Here is a 15,552-nt window from a genome sequence, read left to right as displayed (position 1 = left end):
CCCTTGGTTTTTCCAGCAGTTGTGTTTGCATATGGCAGCACTGGACTTCCCTCTTTAGGCTAAATTGCGATACTCTTTGCTATATTTAGCTTATAAACCTCTAATAAAGGAGAAGTTAGTGTTTCTCAGTATCATGATAGAGGTAAAGACAGATTTTAGTGATCTAGATTTGGTTAGTCTCAGATAGTCCCAGCCTATATTCCCTCTTTTAGGATGCAATATTGTGGGAAGTGGTGGGTTTTCATCTAATGTAACCCTGTTTTTCTGTGCTCACAGATCCCCTTGGAGAAGAATGGCTCCTACAAATGCCTCTTTTGTGACTGAATTTATGCTGGTAGGGCTAACAGACCTACCAGATCTCCAGCTCCCCCTGTTCTGCCTGTTTCTAGTCATGTATGTGGTCACTGTGTTAGGAAATTTGGGCTTGATAACTCTAATTGGGCTGAATTCACACCTACATATCCCCATGTACTTTTTCCTCTCCAATTTGTCCTTCATAGACCTCTGTTATGCTTCTGTGTTTACACCCAAAATGCTGATTAATTTCACATCAAAGAAGAATAGTATCTCCTATAGGGGGTGCATGACCCAATTCTACTTTTTTTGTTTTTTATCATTTCTGAATGCTATGTGCTGACATCAATGGCCTATGATCGCTATGTGGCCATCTGTAACCCACTTTTGTATAATGTTGTCATGTCCCCTAAAGAGTGTTCCTGTCTTATGCTTGGTTCATATTTGATGGCATTTTCGGGTGCTATGGCCCACACAGGATGCATGCTGAGACTGACCTTCTGTGATGCAAACACCATCAACCATTATTTGTGTGACATCCTCCCCCTTCTCCAGCTCTCCTGCACAAGCACCTACGTGAATGAGCTGGTGGTTTTCATCGTGGTGGGCATCAACATCATTGTGCCCAGTGTCACCATCTTTGTGTCTTATGGTTCCATCCTTTCCAGCATCCTCCGCATCAGCTCCACTGAGGGCAGGTCCAAAGCGTTCAGCACCTGCAGTTCCCACATAATTGCTGTTTCCTTGTTCTTTGGATCAGGTGCATTTACATATCTCAAACCGTCGTCTGCTCTGTCTATGCATAAGGGGAAAATCTCTTCTGTCTTTTATACCAGTGTGGTTCCCATGATGAACCCTTTAATCTACAGCTTGAGAAACAAAGATGTTAAAACTGCTCTGAGAAAAACCCTCAGTAGGAGAAGGTTTTGATCAGAATCAGTTCCCTGTGCAGGTAGTAATAGGACTGGTATATTCTGTTTCTTTTATCACAGTTTAGGCGGAGACTTCATATCCTATACCTTTGTTACCATGATGAAGGAAATTGAGTCTTCTCTCAATTTGTTTCCAATTTTTAAATAGTATAGTTTCCTTCCTCACCAGTTTTGCAATTTCTACTCTTTTACACCATTTTAACTATTTAACATTAATGAATAAGCTTATCTTTGTTTTTCCATTGTCATTATGGAGTTTGCTTTTTTTTCTCCTGGAAAAAGATAAGAGGTTCTGCAAAAGATCAGGTAAAGTAACACTACGGTGATCTTGGATTCTTACCTGCGACTTATAATGTACTGGTGGAATCAGGAATCAGATAATCCATACTCTACTGGTTACATCTTCCATTGGCCTTGAATGTGCCTCCTTGAAATGCCAGTGTTTCACAGATATAGCAGGTTCCATAAAGTCCATAAAATATAATCCACTTGCCAGCTGTAAACTGACATATGCTCCTTCTGGCAGAGATTTCATGTTTATCTTGGTAAATATGAAACTGAGACATATTTATATCATGAATATATATTTATTGCATAGACATGATACTGAAGCTGAGAAAATTTAATGAGTTAAATCATACATCTTATGAAAGAAACACCTAGATAAACTGTAACCTCCTGATTTCAGTCTACTGCTGTTTCAAGTATACTTGTCTACTTCATTTCATTATTTTTATTTCAGTAATCGTGGAATATGAGAAAACGTTTTTATTTTTGAAGTTGACAGTGCTTTGTTGGCTTATACATGAATATCTCTCAGGGTAGTGGTTGTTTTAGGAAAATAGTTTAATAGTTCTTTTTCTTGTGAAAGAGAAGTCCTGTTATGCTAGGATAGTTGAGAGATGATTGGCTCAAAAATGGAGCTTTTTCTGTAAATTAAGTTAAAAAAAAAGATTTTAGAATGTTTGCAAGTACTAGTAATTCACAGAATGGGCACAGAAGAGAAAGGAACCCAGCCACAAAGCATTAGGTCAAGATATAAAAAAACGCATGTACAATAAACAAAAAATCTCTCTGTAGAAAAAAGGACAATGAGGTTTAAAACCACATTTCAGTTTGAATTTGTATCCTGCTCTTTAGAGTACTGTAATTATCCCCCCACTGTACATACAGCTTTGATAAAACTTATAATGCATGATGATCATGCATTAATAGTGTTTTGGGGAAGGTAGGCCCAAATTGGTGGCCACATTTACGAGGAACCAGGAACACAGAGATCAGGTATTTCAGGAGATTAAATAGTATGTGGTATTCAAAACTCAAGTGAGGTTGAAGGAGTTTAGAAAGCAAATTATGGGGAAAAGACAGCTGTTTCTATGACTCTTCCTTTCTGGAAGCTCTAGGAATGTTATGGAGATCTCAGGATTTCTCTGGATAGGATAAAAGTGAAAGTCACTTGATATTTAAACAGGAAAACTCAGGGCGCCTGGGTGGCGCAGTCGGTTAAGCGTCCGACTTCAGCCAGGTCACGATCTCGCGGTCCGTGAGTTCGAGCCCCGCGTCAGGCTCTGGGCTGATGGCTCGGAGCCTGGAGCCTGTTTCTGATTCTGTGTCTCCCTCTCTCTCTGCCCCTCCCCCGTTCATGCTCTGTCTCTCTCTGTCCCAAAAATAAATAAAAAAACGTTGAAAAAAAAATTTAAACAGGAAAACTCACAGAGCTACAGGACTTGGGAACAGCTAAATCACTCCTGTTTTTGTTGGTTTCCATATGCTACTCCCATATGGAGTTTAAGATACAAAATCCTGAAACTGCAGCTGGGAAAGCAATGACAACTTGAAAGAAACACGCGGTGAATAAACCAAGTTGTGACAATTTCTTTTCTGGAATAGGATGTTGGCTTATTTTTCTTTTGAGACAACACAAAAAGATGACTACTTTAAAAACTTTTAATCCTAAATTTCACTTCTGAATCCAATATTACGCTATTTATTAACTAACTAGAATTTGAATAAAATCTTGATACAAAAACCTCTTAATCAAGTGATAATTTAAACATTTCTAAGATAACTTTAATAATATTACTTTTATACCATTTTTCTAATATTCGCTCAAGATTTAGATATTGTGATGTCCATCGACTGATGAATGGATAACGAAGATGTGTGTGTGTGTGTGTGTGTGCGTGTGTGTGTATACAATGGAATACTACTTGGCAATGAAAAATAATGAAATCTTACCATTTGCAACAATGTGGATGGAACTAGAGGGTAATATGGTAAATGAAATAAGTCAGTCAAAGACAGGTATCATATGATATCACTCATTTGTGGAATTTGAGAAACAAAACAGATAAATATAGGGAAAGGGAGGAAAAATAACATAAAAACAGAGAAGGAGGCAAACCATTAGAGACTCTTAAGTACAGAGAACAAACTGAGGGTTGCTGGAGGGGTGGTGAGTGGGGCAATGGGTTAAATGAGTGATGGGCATGAAGAAGCACACTTTTCAGGATGAGCACCGGGTGTCATATATAAGAGATGAGTCACTGGGCTCTACTCCTGAAGCCAAGACTTCACTGTATGTTAACTAACTTTAATTTACATTAAAAAAATAAAGATTTAGGCATTGTGAAATTTAGCATAACTGGTTTGTTAGCTTGTCTTTTTTTTAGATGTTTGACATCGCAAAAACCTTGACTGTGGTTCACTTATTTATTTTAAAAATTAATTTTTTTCTGGAAGCCAATTTATTACAAAGAAAAATTAATTGATCTTTAACTAAAGTATAGTTAGCATAAATATTACACTAGTTTCACACATACAACATAGTGATCTGACATTTATATACTGTACAAAATGCTCACCATGATAAATGTAGTTATCATCTATCACCAGATAGCCACTGACTTATGATTTTACATGACCTCTCACACCACATGCCCTTACCAAGTAGTATTTATATAAAATGGTTGATTTTCACTGTTTTTTTTTTTAATTTTTGCTTTCTTTTACTTATTGTCTATTTTGATGAAATTGTATTCCTTATTGAAAAGAGTGTGTCAGTGGGGCGCCTGGGTGGCGCAGTCGGTTAAACGTCCGACTTCAGCCAGGTCACGATCTCGCGGTCCGTGAGTTCGAGCCCCGCGTCAGGCTCTGGGCTGATGGCCCGGAGCCTGGAGCCTGTTTCCGATTCTGTGTCTCCCTCTCTCTCTGCCCCTCCCCCGTTCATGCTCTGTCTCTCTCTGTCCCAAAAATAAATAAAAAAAAAAAAAAGAAAAAAAAAAAAAAGAAAAGAGTGTGTCAGTATGTAAATAATGTCTGTGCTATTCAGGAATCCCTGTAGACATTGCAAAGGTGTGTTCATATTGTTATGTATCTTATCACTATTTGAGGTAGCTAAAAGTATGTGTTAAACATGGTCACTAATATTTCATTTGAGAAGCCTTAAAATACAAGTGAAATCTGCTTCAGTTGCAGACAAAGACTTTCAGAAATGATAATTTTTTACTGCCGAAAAGATAAGCTTTCTTTTGAACTAGGACCCATTTTTTTCAGGTTGTTTGGGGAAAAGTTTATTAAAATTGTTATAAAAGCTATTAAGACATTTATAAAGGTAAGATTGACAAAGCTTTAGTAAAAGCAACTCAGCTGACAACTTTCTGGTTAGTGATTTAAGAACTGTGTATGGATTTTCCTTTTTTCAAAAAGAGAACCAAGTTAGGTGTGTTACATGCACAACATAGAGTTATCCCTTATGGTTTTTGCTTTTTAGTGTTATCTGAATGGCCATAAAAGAAGTTAGGAGAGAAAGTATGAGTCTCGTATCAAATTGTCACAGCTAAGAGTCAAGCAGGTAAAGCATGGGATTTGTCTGGACCTGTGTACTAGGACACAGCCATCTCTAAATCAGTATGAAAGCTTGAGCTTTCTGGGCAATAACAGAAAATGATCCTCCTAGTTCAGGACCAGAAGCGACATTGATTACATTCTGCCTTTGTTTAATCTAAACTTTCTGTACCTGAGCTGGTATTGTTGCTCAGGACCAGATCTGGAATGAGCATGATCGGGGTAAGCTGTGGTTAAGGTGTCATGCAAACCAGAAGTACAAGGGGTTCTGAGTTCCATGTCCTTTGAATTGCTGAACACCTACATTTATTGAACCTAGTTTTCCACTCCTCTTTACAGTGCACCCTAAGCACACCCCCCTCCCTACACACACAGAGTCTTGGAGTCTTATATTTTATGAGATCACTGCCTAACACTGATTGTATGATATGCAAACTACTTTCGGGTAGATGGTTCCTGGTTCCAGCTGCTGCGAAGGATGAGCAAAAAGTACCTGCTGAATCTAGTAAAAGGAAATGGTTATTGCTTTAATCACTTTCCTGTTCATGGAAATACACACACACACACACACACACACACACACACACTTGCGTGCACACACACACACAGCATCTTGTACCTCTAAGTACCTAGCAATGTATGGCATTGGGCTATATGTCACATACATAAATAAGGCATGGTAAGAGAAAGATATAAATGTATATTATCATAATGTGACAGAGTAGATGGATTCTAAAATCAGTCTTAAAATTACTTCTTAAAATTGATTTTGGGGGCGCCTGGGTGGCTCAGTTCGTTGAGCATCTGACTTCGGCTCAGGTCATGATCTCGCAGTTCATGATTTTGAGCCCCATGTCAGGCTCTGTGCTGACAGTTCAGAGCTTGGAGCCTGCTTCAGATGCTGTGTCTTTCTCTCTCTGTCCCTCCCTCGCTTGCACTCTGTCTCTTTCTCTCTCTCTCTGAAAAATAAATGAATGTTAAATAAATAAATAAATAAATAAATAAATAAATAAATAAATAAATTTTGTTGAATCGATGTCCATGTTGGGGGACGAACCTGGTATTTTCCCTGAGTCCGGCAGAGTGGGTTTTGCTCTCGTGCATTGGGACATTTCAGTTTATTATCAGCTGAACAGCAGTTGGTTGATATGTGGGGTTTTGTTATGCAAAATCTGTACCTTTAAACACTAATCTCATACACAGAAATTTTACATGCTGAGACAGAGACATTCATTTTTCTCAGTGACTAGTGGCTGGTGGAATCATAGGGGCTCTGAAATCCTCTCTCTGCTGTAAAGTTAAATTAACCCACTTCAAATATTCATAGAGATGTGCAGGGTGTTACGATTCCTCTTAACGTGTTTTAGTTTTTTCTGCACTGTCACATCTGTCAGTTTAAGTATTCCGAAGGGAAGTAATGTGAGATAAAGAAGAGAGGGAATCTTAGTTTTCATTTCACAGATTAAGAAACTGATGCTCAGACTTGTTCATGATTTGTCTCAAATTACAACTTTTTCTTTTCTTTTTTTTTTTTTGAGAGAGAGAGCAAGTGAGCAGGTGAGCAAGGGGCAGAGAGAGAGAATCCGATGAGGGGCAGAGAAAGAGAGAAAGAGAGAGAAGCGGGCTCACCCAAAGTAAGGCTTGTGCTCACCTGAAGTGGGGCTCGAGCTCACCCAATGTGGAACTTGAACTCACGAACCCATGAGATCATGACCTAAGCCAAAGTCTGGTGCTTAACAACTGAGCCACCCCGGGCACCCTCAAATTACAACTTTCAAGTGGTAGAGCTGTGACGAGGAATGGTGTTTTGATTCTAAGTATATCAAGGTACTATTATCATTATTATTATTATTAATATACTGTACTTTTAAATATCAGTGAAACATGAAAATGGTTTTAGTGACTAAAAAGGCTCAGAACACAAATAAAAACAAAATCCTAAACTAAGAAAAAATGTCGAAAAATATCTTTGACATTTCATATTTGAAAGTTCTATCGCTTAATTTAGAATGTGTGAATATATTCTTATTTTATACTGGCCTATATGATAAATGGAAACACCTAAGGGTAGACTATAGTAATCATTTCCATGTTTTCTTTTCCTTCTGCTGGCTGGATGTGGAATGCATGAGGCCCCACTTAAGTGACGAAGCTGGGAACAAATGCTCCCGCATGATTGTAGCGGTATCATGATGGAGAATGGGAGACTGTAGGGGCGCACAAGGGCTCTGGAAGGCAGGAATAGTCTGTTTATAGATCTTCATGGTCATTATAAGCTGTTCATTTTATGATGGTTGAAGTGTATATTTTGTAGACTTTGATATATGTATTTATGTTAACTTTAACAATAAATTATGGCTGAAAACTTTGATTATACCTCTACTGAAATTAAAATTTAAACTAATCAGGATCAGAATAAAGTCACAGGTGGAGGAAACAGCCTTCTAAGCACAGCATGGCTCGCACAGAAGAAACCAGCAGAAGTAATGTATGGAGGATGCTAAACCAGTCCAGGGAAGAGAGAATCCTTTTACTACACCTAATGAGGAATTTCCAGAAGTGTCTGTGGGAGGAGCAAAGTCAACGTAGAACCCCATTGTATAGGTTTGTAGTAGGTTATATGTCATTAGGTTAATGTAAAGAGGATATAGTTCTCATAACATTATATAATTTAATTTTATTCACCCTTTCTACATTCTTTTTTTTTAATTTTTTTTTCTACATTTTTGATAGTCTTTTCTTAAAGAACTTTTTTAAAATATTAAAAAAAAATTAATGTTTATTTTTGAGAAAGAGAGAGACAGAGTGTGAACCGGGGAGGGACAAAGAGAGAGGGAGACACAGAATCTGAAGCAGGCTTGAGGCTCAGAGCTGTCAGCACAGAGCCTGACACAGGGCTCAAACTCAAGAACCGCAAGATCATGACTTGAGCCAAAGTCGAACGCTTAACCGACTGAGCCACCCAGGTGCCCCTTTTTAAAAAATTTTTAATGTTTATTTATTTTTGACAGAGAGAGAGAGACAGAGCATGAGCAGGGAGAGGCATAGAGAGAGAGAGAGATAGGGAGACACAAAATCCAAAGCAGGCTGCAGGCTCTTAGCTGCCAGCACAGAGCTTGACATGAGGCTCGAACTCATGGAGTGCAAGATCAGGACCTGAGCCGATGTCAGACACTCAACCAACTGAGCCACCCAGGCACCCCCTTCTTTTTTTTTTTAATTTTTTTTAACGTTTATTTATTTTTGAGAGACAGAGCACAAATGGGGGAGGGGCAGAGAGAGAGAGGGAGACACAGAATCTGAAGCAGGCTCTAAGATCTGAGCTGTCAGCACAGAGCCCAATGTGGGACTTGAACTCATGAACTGTAAGATCATGACCTGAGCTGTGAGGTCATGAAGTCGGATGCCTAACCGACTGAGCCAACCCAGGTACCTCTTCTTAAAGAACTTCTTTAAGCATTATGTTCAACAACTATGTGAATTTAATAATTTGGGAATATAGAAAAATTGATATATTTAGGCATAGAGAAAAGACTGCTTCAATCACCAGAGGTATTATAAAGCATAACCATTGAATCAGAACCAGATATCACCATCATAATTCAAGTTTAGAGGTGATCCAGTAGTCAGTAAGTTTGTGTTGAGTCCCAGAATATTGGGTTAGAGCATTTTATATCTCACCTGCCTGGATAAGCATTGTTCCTGGAAGTTGGTATAGATCTGACTATGCAAGTGGAAGTCAGATTAGCTCAGTTAAGTAAAATGGAGAGTGGATAAGTAGTTAACCCTTGGTATTTGTATATGTATGCTCATAATGCAATTTTTATGGGACTTATTTTTCTATAAATAGGTCATAGTATCAGGAAATTGCTATGATGGGAACTTTTCAGCCTTTTTTTTCTCCAAATGTGCTTTCTGATCCTATCTCACTGTCCTGCTGAGGTTTCTAAAATGTACATATTGGTCCACATGGTAGCATCCAATAAGTGCCTCATGCTTCCTTCACTATGTTTCATTCTTTTTTCATTTCACCCTCTCATGGAATAATTTCCAGTGGCCTTTTATCCAATTCAGTGATTCCTTCTTTTGCTTGGTCTAGTTTGCTCTGGAGCCCCTCCAGTGAATTTTTCAGTGCTGTTATTGTGTTCTTCAGCTCCATGATTTCTGTTTAATACTTTTTTCTGTCTCTTGTTCAGATTTCCTCTTGGTTTGTGTTTTGTTCTCTGACTACAGTGAGCATCTTGATGACAGTTATTTTCAATTTTCTGTCAGGTATATCACATATTTTCATTCCATTAGAGTCAGTTTGTGGAGATTGCTCTTATTCCTTTTTGGAAAGTGTTTCAACTTGTCTTCATTTTCATTGACTCTCTGCACTGGTGTCTGCACATTAGACAAACACCCATTTGGCCTAATACTCATGGACTGGCCTTGAACTGGAGAGGGCACCACCAATAAGCCTGGTCAGAGACTCTGGAGGCCTCTCAAAGTTTGTGCAGTCCTATCCTCTTTCTTTGTTCCTGGTGACCTCCCCTCCCCACCAACAAAGACATCCATAGTGTGCCAGGTCCCATCTGTGCTCTAAAACATGCAAGACTGAAGCTAGTTCCTCAGGCAGCTCACAGATAAATTGTGTTATTGAACACCTTGTGCCCATTTTCCCTCACCAGAAAGAAGCTGTAAGAAAGGGCTTTTCAATTGCTTGGTCTGTGCTGAGCCAGGGGGAGGAGCTATGGTGACTTCCAGGACAAACCACCATCTTTACTCTCTCTCACCCCAGGCAGCTGAAGTGTGCTGTGTCCTGTATTCCCTCTGCTTTCTGACAGAGACTCTCTAGAAGCCAGTCTTCAGGACACAGCTAATAAAAGCTGGGGCATTGGACACATGGTGCACTTCATTCCCTCCCCTCGGAGAAGCCAGGAACTTGGGGGTTTTGTCCCAATTTGAAGGTGCTGTGCAAGGATAAGTATAGGACAAGAGGATATCTTGGCCTTCCCTACCAGTTTCAGTGTGACCAGTTTCATGCTTTAACTGGGAGCAGGACTGCCTTAACTAGTATCTGGATTTCCCAAAAAGGCAATCTGTACATGAAATGTTTTCAAATCAGTGTATTCATGGAGGGTATGAGGTTTGGGGCTTCCTCTTCTGCCATCTTGTTTAATGGGAAATGGGAATTTATTTTTTGACCCTCTTTGGGAGATGTCCATTCCCTACAGTGGGGGGAAAACTTGGGTAAAACTTTGAGTCCCTACAGTATTGGAGACACGTTATGGTCCTTTGTGTAAATACAATCCCCTCAATACCCTATTATACCTAGAAACTATTCCCTGTGGGAGAGACTGAGTAAGTGTCTGCCCTGTTTATAACTGGGTACATTATATCCTTACACTTGCGTTGTCTTCTGTGAATTTTAAGTGGCAAAAATGATAATAAGAAAGGCTGTTTATTTTTGTCTGCTGCTTGAGAGGACTCAAAATCAGAAATTCTATTCCGTAGTTCAGAAAGATTTCCAGAGCGCATCAGAAATTAAGAGTGGTCTCCATCCTCATAGAACCAAAGGGAGCGAAGTCTCAGAGACTAAAGCTTCCCTTTCAGAACCACAGGGGTAATAATGGTAGGGAAGAACCAAGGTTTTCTTGCCTAGAGAAGGTGAGTTTCTGAATTCCATTTATATTAATGTCCTCCTTTTGCGATGGAAGTCCAGGAATCTAAGATATGCCACTTTCATTCCAGATTTCGCAATCCTCAGACTCAAGTGAAATTGACAGAAGAACCTGTTGGAGGGGGGATGGTGGTGCAGGGAAGGTTCAGAGACATTATTGGGTTCAAAGGATGCAATGTATTGGTCAGTTCCATGGATGGAACTCTCACTCTTCCAAAGTTACGGTTTTTACTTTGTGGCATGGAGCAGGAACTTAAACTCTCCTAGTCCTGGTCTTTTATTTGGATTGGAAACAATGTTTTTCATTCTCACCACACCAAGTCTAATCCCCATTAGAGGCCAGCACCAGGTTGGTGGGTTGCTGCCTCCAATTTTACTGATTAGGGGAGGGGTCATGTGGTCAAAGAAATGAAATGAGAGGAAGCGATTCTCTCCTAGTCCAATCTTCTCCCTTAACCTTTGCTTTATGCAGCAGTCATGTTGACATATGGAAACATTGGCCTTCATACTGTCAGCTCAGTTTTGATGCTCTGTGCTTATGCAATTTATAAAGACTCTAATGAGGGAATGCCCATGTCACTAGATTCACGATAATGGTAAAGCAGATCTGTGGGTCCAGATTAGGCTAGTCTCAGATATTCTTTGTACATACCCAATTCTCATGAGAGGCTATATGGTGAGAAAAATTGAATTTTTCTGTGTAACATTTTCCTCCTGTGTCCACAGATTCACTTAGAGTAAAATGGTGCCTGGGAATGCTTCTTTTGTGACTGAATTCATTCTGCTGGGGCTAACAGACCTACCAGATCTCCAGCTCCCCCTGTTCTGCCTGTTTCTAGTCATTTACGTGGTCACTGCATTGGGAAATTTAGGCTTGATAACTCTAATTGGGCTGAATTCACATCTACACACCCCCATGTACTTTTTCCTCTCCAATTTGTCCTTCATAGACTTCTGTTATTCTTCTGTGTTTACACCCAAAATGCTATTTAACTTCACATCAAAGAAGAATATCATCTCCTATAGGGGGTGCATGGCCCAGCTTTACCTTTTCAGTTTTTTTGGTATTTCTGAAGGTTATGTGCTGACATCAATGGCCTATGATCGCTATGTGGCCATCTGTAACCCACTTTTGTATAATGTTGTCCTGTCCCCTAAAGCGTGTTCCAGCCTTATGCTTGGTTCATATTTGATGGCATTTTCGGGTGCTATGGCCCACACAGGATGCATGCTGAGACTGACCTTCTGCAATGCAAACACCATCAACCATTATTTGTGTGACATCCTCCCCGTGCTCCAGCTTTCCTGCACAAGCACCTACGTGAATGAGCTGGTGGTTTTCATCGTGGTGGGCATCAACATCATTGTGCCCAGTGTCACCATCTTTGTGTCTTATGGTTCCATCCTTTCCAGCATCCTCCACATCAGCTCCACTGAGGGCAGGTCCAAAGCGTTCAGCACCTGCAGTTCCCACATAATTGCTGTTTCCTTGTTCTTTGGGTCAGGTGCATTTATGTATCTTAAACCATCTTCTGCTGGATCTATGGATGAGGGGAAAATCTCTTCTGTCTTTTATACCAATATAGTTCCCTTGATGAACCCATTCATTTACAGCTTGAGAAACAAAGACATTAAACTTGCTCTGAGAAAAACTCTGAATAGGGGAAAGTTTTGATATATCTGCCACTTGACATTAGAAACTTGTATCAAATACTGTTTGTATTCCCAGTGTTCCATCTTCCAATTGGCAAGTATATGTCTCCTTTAAGTCCTGGGATTGAAGATTCCATAAAGGCAATCAAGGTTAATCCATTTTGCATATGTAAACATCAAGTATAAAGTGTCTTTTGGTAGGCTTTTCTCTTTTACCTTTGAACAGCCAAACCAACACATCAGTGATCCTCAAAATATATTTATTGTATGCATGGGAAAGTGAAGCTCAGAGTAGTTAGATTTACCTAAAGTCACATAATTCATCAAATCAAAGCCTTCTGATTTCAAGTCTACTATTTGTAGTCTATTTTGCTCTACTTTATTCTGTTTTTGTTTCAGTAAGCACGGACTATGAGAAAACATTGCAAATTTGAAAATTAACTGTGCTTTGTTCCAAGATGATTCATGAATTTCTCTCGGTGTGGGTATTACTTTTTTTCATATTCTCTCTCAAAAAACACTTGATGGTTCTTTTTGTTGGGAGAGAGAATGCCTTGGGAGCTAGTATATTAGAAAGATGTTTGGCTCAAATAGGGAGGTTATTTTTCTTCAAATTGAAAAGAAAAAAAAAGCCTGAATTTGCAATGTTTGCAAGTGTTTGTAATTCAGAGAATAGGCCTGGAAAAGAAAGGAGCACAGAATTTTGTCAGTAGGTCAGGACTCAACAAGACACATGGGCAACAAGTATGAATGAAGTCCCTTATTTATTGTGGAGAGTGGTTATGAAAATTAGGATCCACGTTTCAGTTTGATTTTATATCCTATTCTGTAGAGAACTGTAACATATTTCAGTTTCATATACCTTTCATAGAACTATAATGCATAATGTCCATATATTAGTAGTGTTTTAGGAATGCAGATGGAAAAGCTGTAGGCACATTTGGGGAACCAGGTAGAGTGAGGGCAGCAGTTTCAGGTGATAAAATAGTAAGAGGTAATTTGAGTTCAAATTAGGAAGAAAGGAATTTAGAAAGAAAAATGATGGATAATGAAAGCCCCTACCCATGACTCTCTCCTTTCTTGATGGCCCTAAAAATATGGAGATGAGAGGGTAGTGAAAGCATAAGTTATTTGATATATTTTTTAAAGTTAAGTCCACAGGGTTAGAGGACTTGGGGGCAACTAAATCACTCCTGTTTTTATGGGCTTCCATATACTTTCATATGGATTTTTACATATGAAAACCTTGAGTTGCAGCTGATAGAGCAATGACAATTAAAAGAAAGATTAGGTGAATAAACCAAATTGTGACAATGTTTTTTCTGGAAGGATATTGGATGATGATGATGATTATTATTATTATTATTAGAAAAAGCAAAAAAAATGCTACTCTAAAAATCTTCAATTTGATGAATCAAGTGACAATTTAAATATTTTCTGTTTTATTCACCTTCAAGGTTTTATTTAAATTCCAATTAGATAGGGGCGCCTGGGTGGCTCAGTCGGTTAAGCGGCCGACTTTGGCTCAGGTCATGATCTCGCGGTCCGTGAGTTCGAGCCCCGCGTCGGGCTCTGTGTTGACAGCTCAGAGCCTGGAGCCTGTTTCGGATTCTGTGTCTCCCTCTCTCTGACCCTCCCCCATTCATGCTCTGTCTCTCTCTGTCTCAAAAATAAAGAAACTTTAAAAAATAAAATAAAATAAATTCCAATTAGATAACATACAGTGTGATATTGGTTTCAGGAGTGGAACCCAGTGACTCATCACTTACACACCACACGCAGTGCTCAACACAACAAATTCCCCCTTAATCCGCATCACCCATCTGGCCCATCTTCCCCACTCACCTCCCCTCCAGCAACCCTCAGTTTGTTCTCTATTGTTAAGAGTCTCTTACGGTTTGCTCCCCTCTCTTATTTTTATCTTATTTTTCCTTCTCTTCCCTTATGTTCATGTGTTGTGTTTCTCAAATTCCACATGTGAGTGAAATCATAGGATATCTGTCTTTCTCTGACTGACTTATTTCACTTAGCATAATACCCTCTAGTTTCATCCACGTTGCTGCAAATGGCAAGATTTCATTCCTTCTCATTGCCATGCAGCATTCCATTGTATATATATATGCCACATCTTCTTTATCCATTCATCAGTCAATGAACATTTTGGTTCTTTCCATAATTTGGCTCTTGTTGGTAGTGCTGCCATAAACATTGGAGTATAAGTGCCACTTTAAATGAGCATTTTTGTATCCTTTGGATAAATTCCTAGTAGTGCAATTGCTGGGTTGTAGAGTAGTTCTATTTTCAGTTTTTTGAGGAACCTCCATACTGTTTTCCAGAGTGGCTGCACCAGTTTGCATTTCCATCAGCAATGCAAAAGAGTTTCCCTCTCTCCACATCCTCACCAACATCTCTTGTTTCCTGAGTTGTTCATTTTAGCCATTTGACAGGTGTGATGTGATATCTCATTGTGGTTTTAATTTGTATTTTGACTAATGTCATCCTCAATGGGGAAAAACTGAGAGCTAAGATCAGGATCTTAGCTAAAGATCTTAGCTAAAAACTAAGATCAGGAACACAACCGGGATATCCACACTCACCAGGTGTTCAACATAGTACTGGAAGTCCTAGCCTCAACAATTAGACAACAAAAAGAAGTAAAAGGCATTCAAATTAGCAAGGAAGAAGTCAGACTTTCACTCTTTGCAGATGACATGGTACTCTACATGGAAAACCCAAAAGACTCCACCAAAAAACTGCTAGAACTGATCCATGAATTTAGCAAAGTCGCAGGATATAAAACCAATACACAGAAATCGGTTGCATTTCTATACACCAATAATGAAGCAGCATAAAGAGAAATCAAGGAATCAATCCCGTTTACAACTGCACCAAAACCCATAAAATACCTAGGAATAAACCTAACCAAGAGATAAAAGATCTGTCGCTGAAAACTATAGAAAGCTTATGAAAGAAATTGAAAAAGACAAAAAAATGGAAAAACATTCTATGCTCATGGATCAGAGGAACAAATATTGTGAAAATGTCGATACTACCCAAAGCAATCTACACATTCAATGCAATCCCTATCGAAATAACACCAGTCGTCTTCACAGAGCTAAAACAAGCAATCTTAAAATTTGTGTGGAATCAGAAAAGACCTGAATA

General features: G+C 39.1%; 2 protein-coding genes across 2 annotated transcripts; both read left to right on the top strand.

Moving 5' to 3' along the window:
• The first annotated feature begins 277 nt into the window (after positions 1-277).
• LOC131488517 (olfactory receptor 8B8-like) lies at positions 278-1,224 on the top strand. Its single transcript, XM_058690398.1, is given in 2 exon segments — positions 278-602; positions 605-1,224. Coding segments are annotated over 2 exon segments (930 nt in total). The 5' UTR covers positions 278-292.
• A 10,252-nt stretch (positions 1,225-11,476) lies between these two features.
• LOC131488516 (olfactory receptor 8B3-like) lies at positions 11,477-12,409 on the top strand. The gene has a single exon (XM_058690397.1). It carries the CDS (start codon positions 11,477-11,479, stop codon positions 12,407-12,409), a length of 933 nt encoding a protein of 310 aa, XP_058546380.1.
• Positions 12,410-15,552: the final 3,143 nt, after the last annotated feature.

Source organism: Neofelis nebulosa, chromosome 10 (assembly GCF_028018385.1).
Source record: "Neofelis nebulosa isolate mNeoNeb1 chromosome 10, mNeoNeb1.pri, whole genome shotgun sequence".
Classification (NCBI taxonomy): Eukaryota; Metazoa; Chordata; class Mammalia; order Carnivora; family Felidae; genus Neofelis; species Neofelis nebulosa.
The sequence above is the reverse complement of the archived record's forward strand: the minus strand, read 5'-3'. Positions and strand labels throughout refer to the sequence as shown.

Excerpts from the sequence above, each read along its gene's own strand:
- LOC131488516 (XM_058690397.1), top strand. The coding sequence starts at position 11,477 with ATGGTGCCTGGGAATGCTTCTTTTGTGACTGAATTCATTCTGCTGGGG.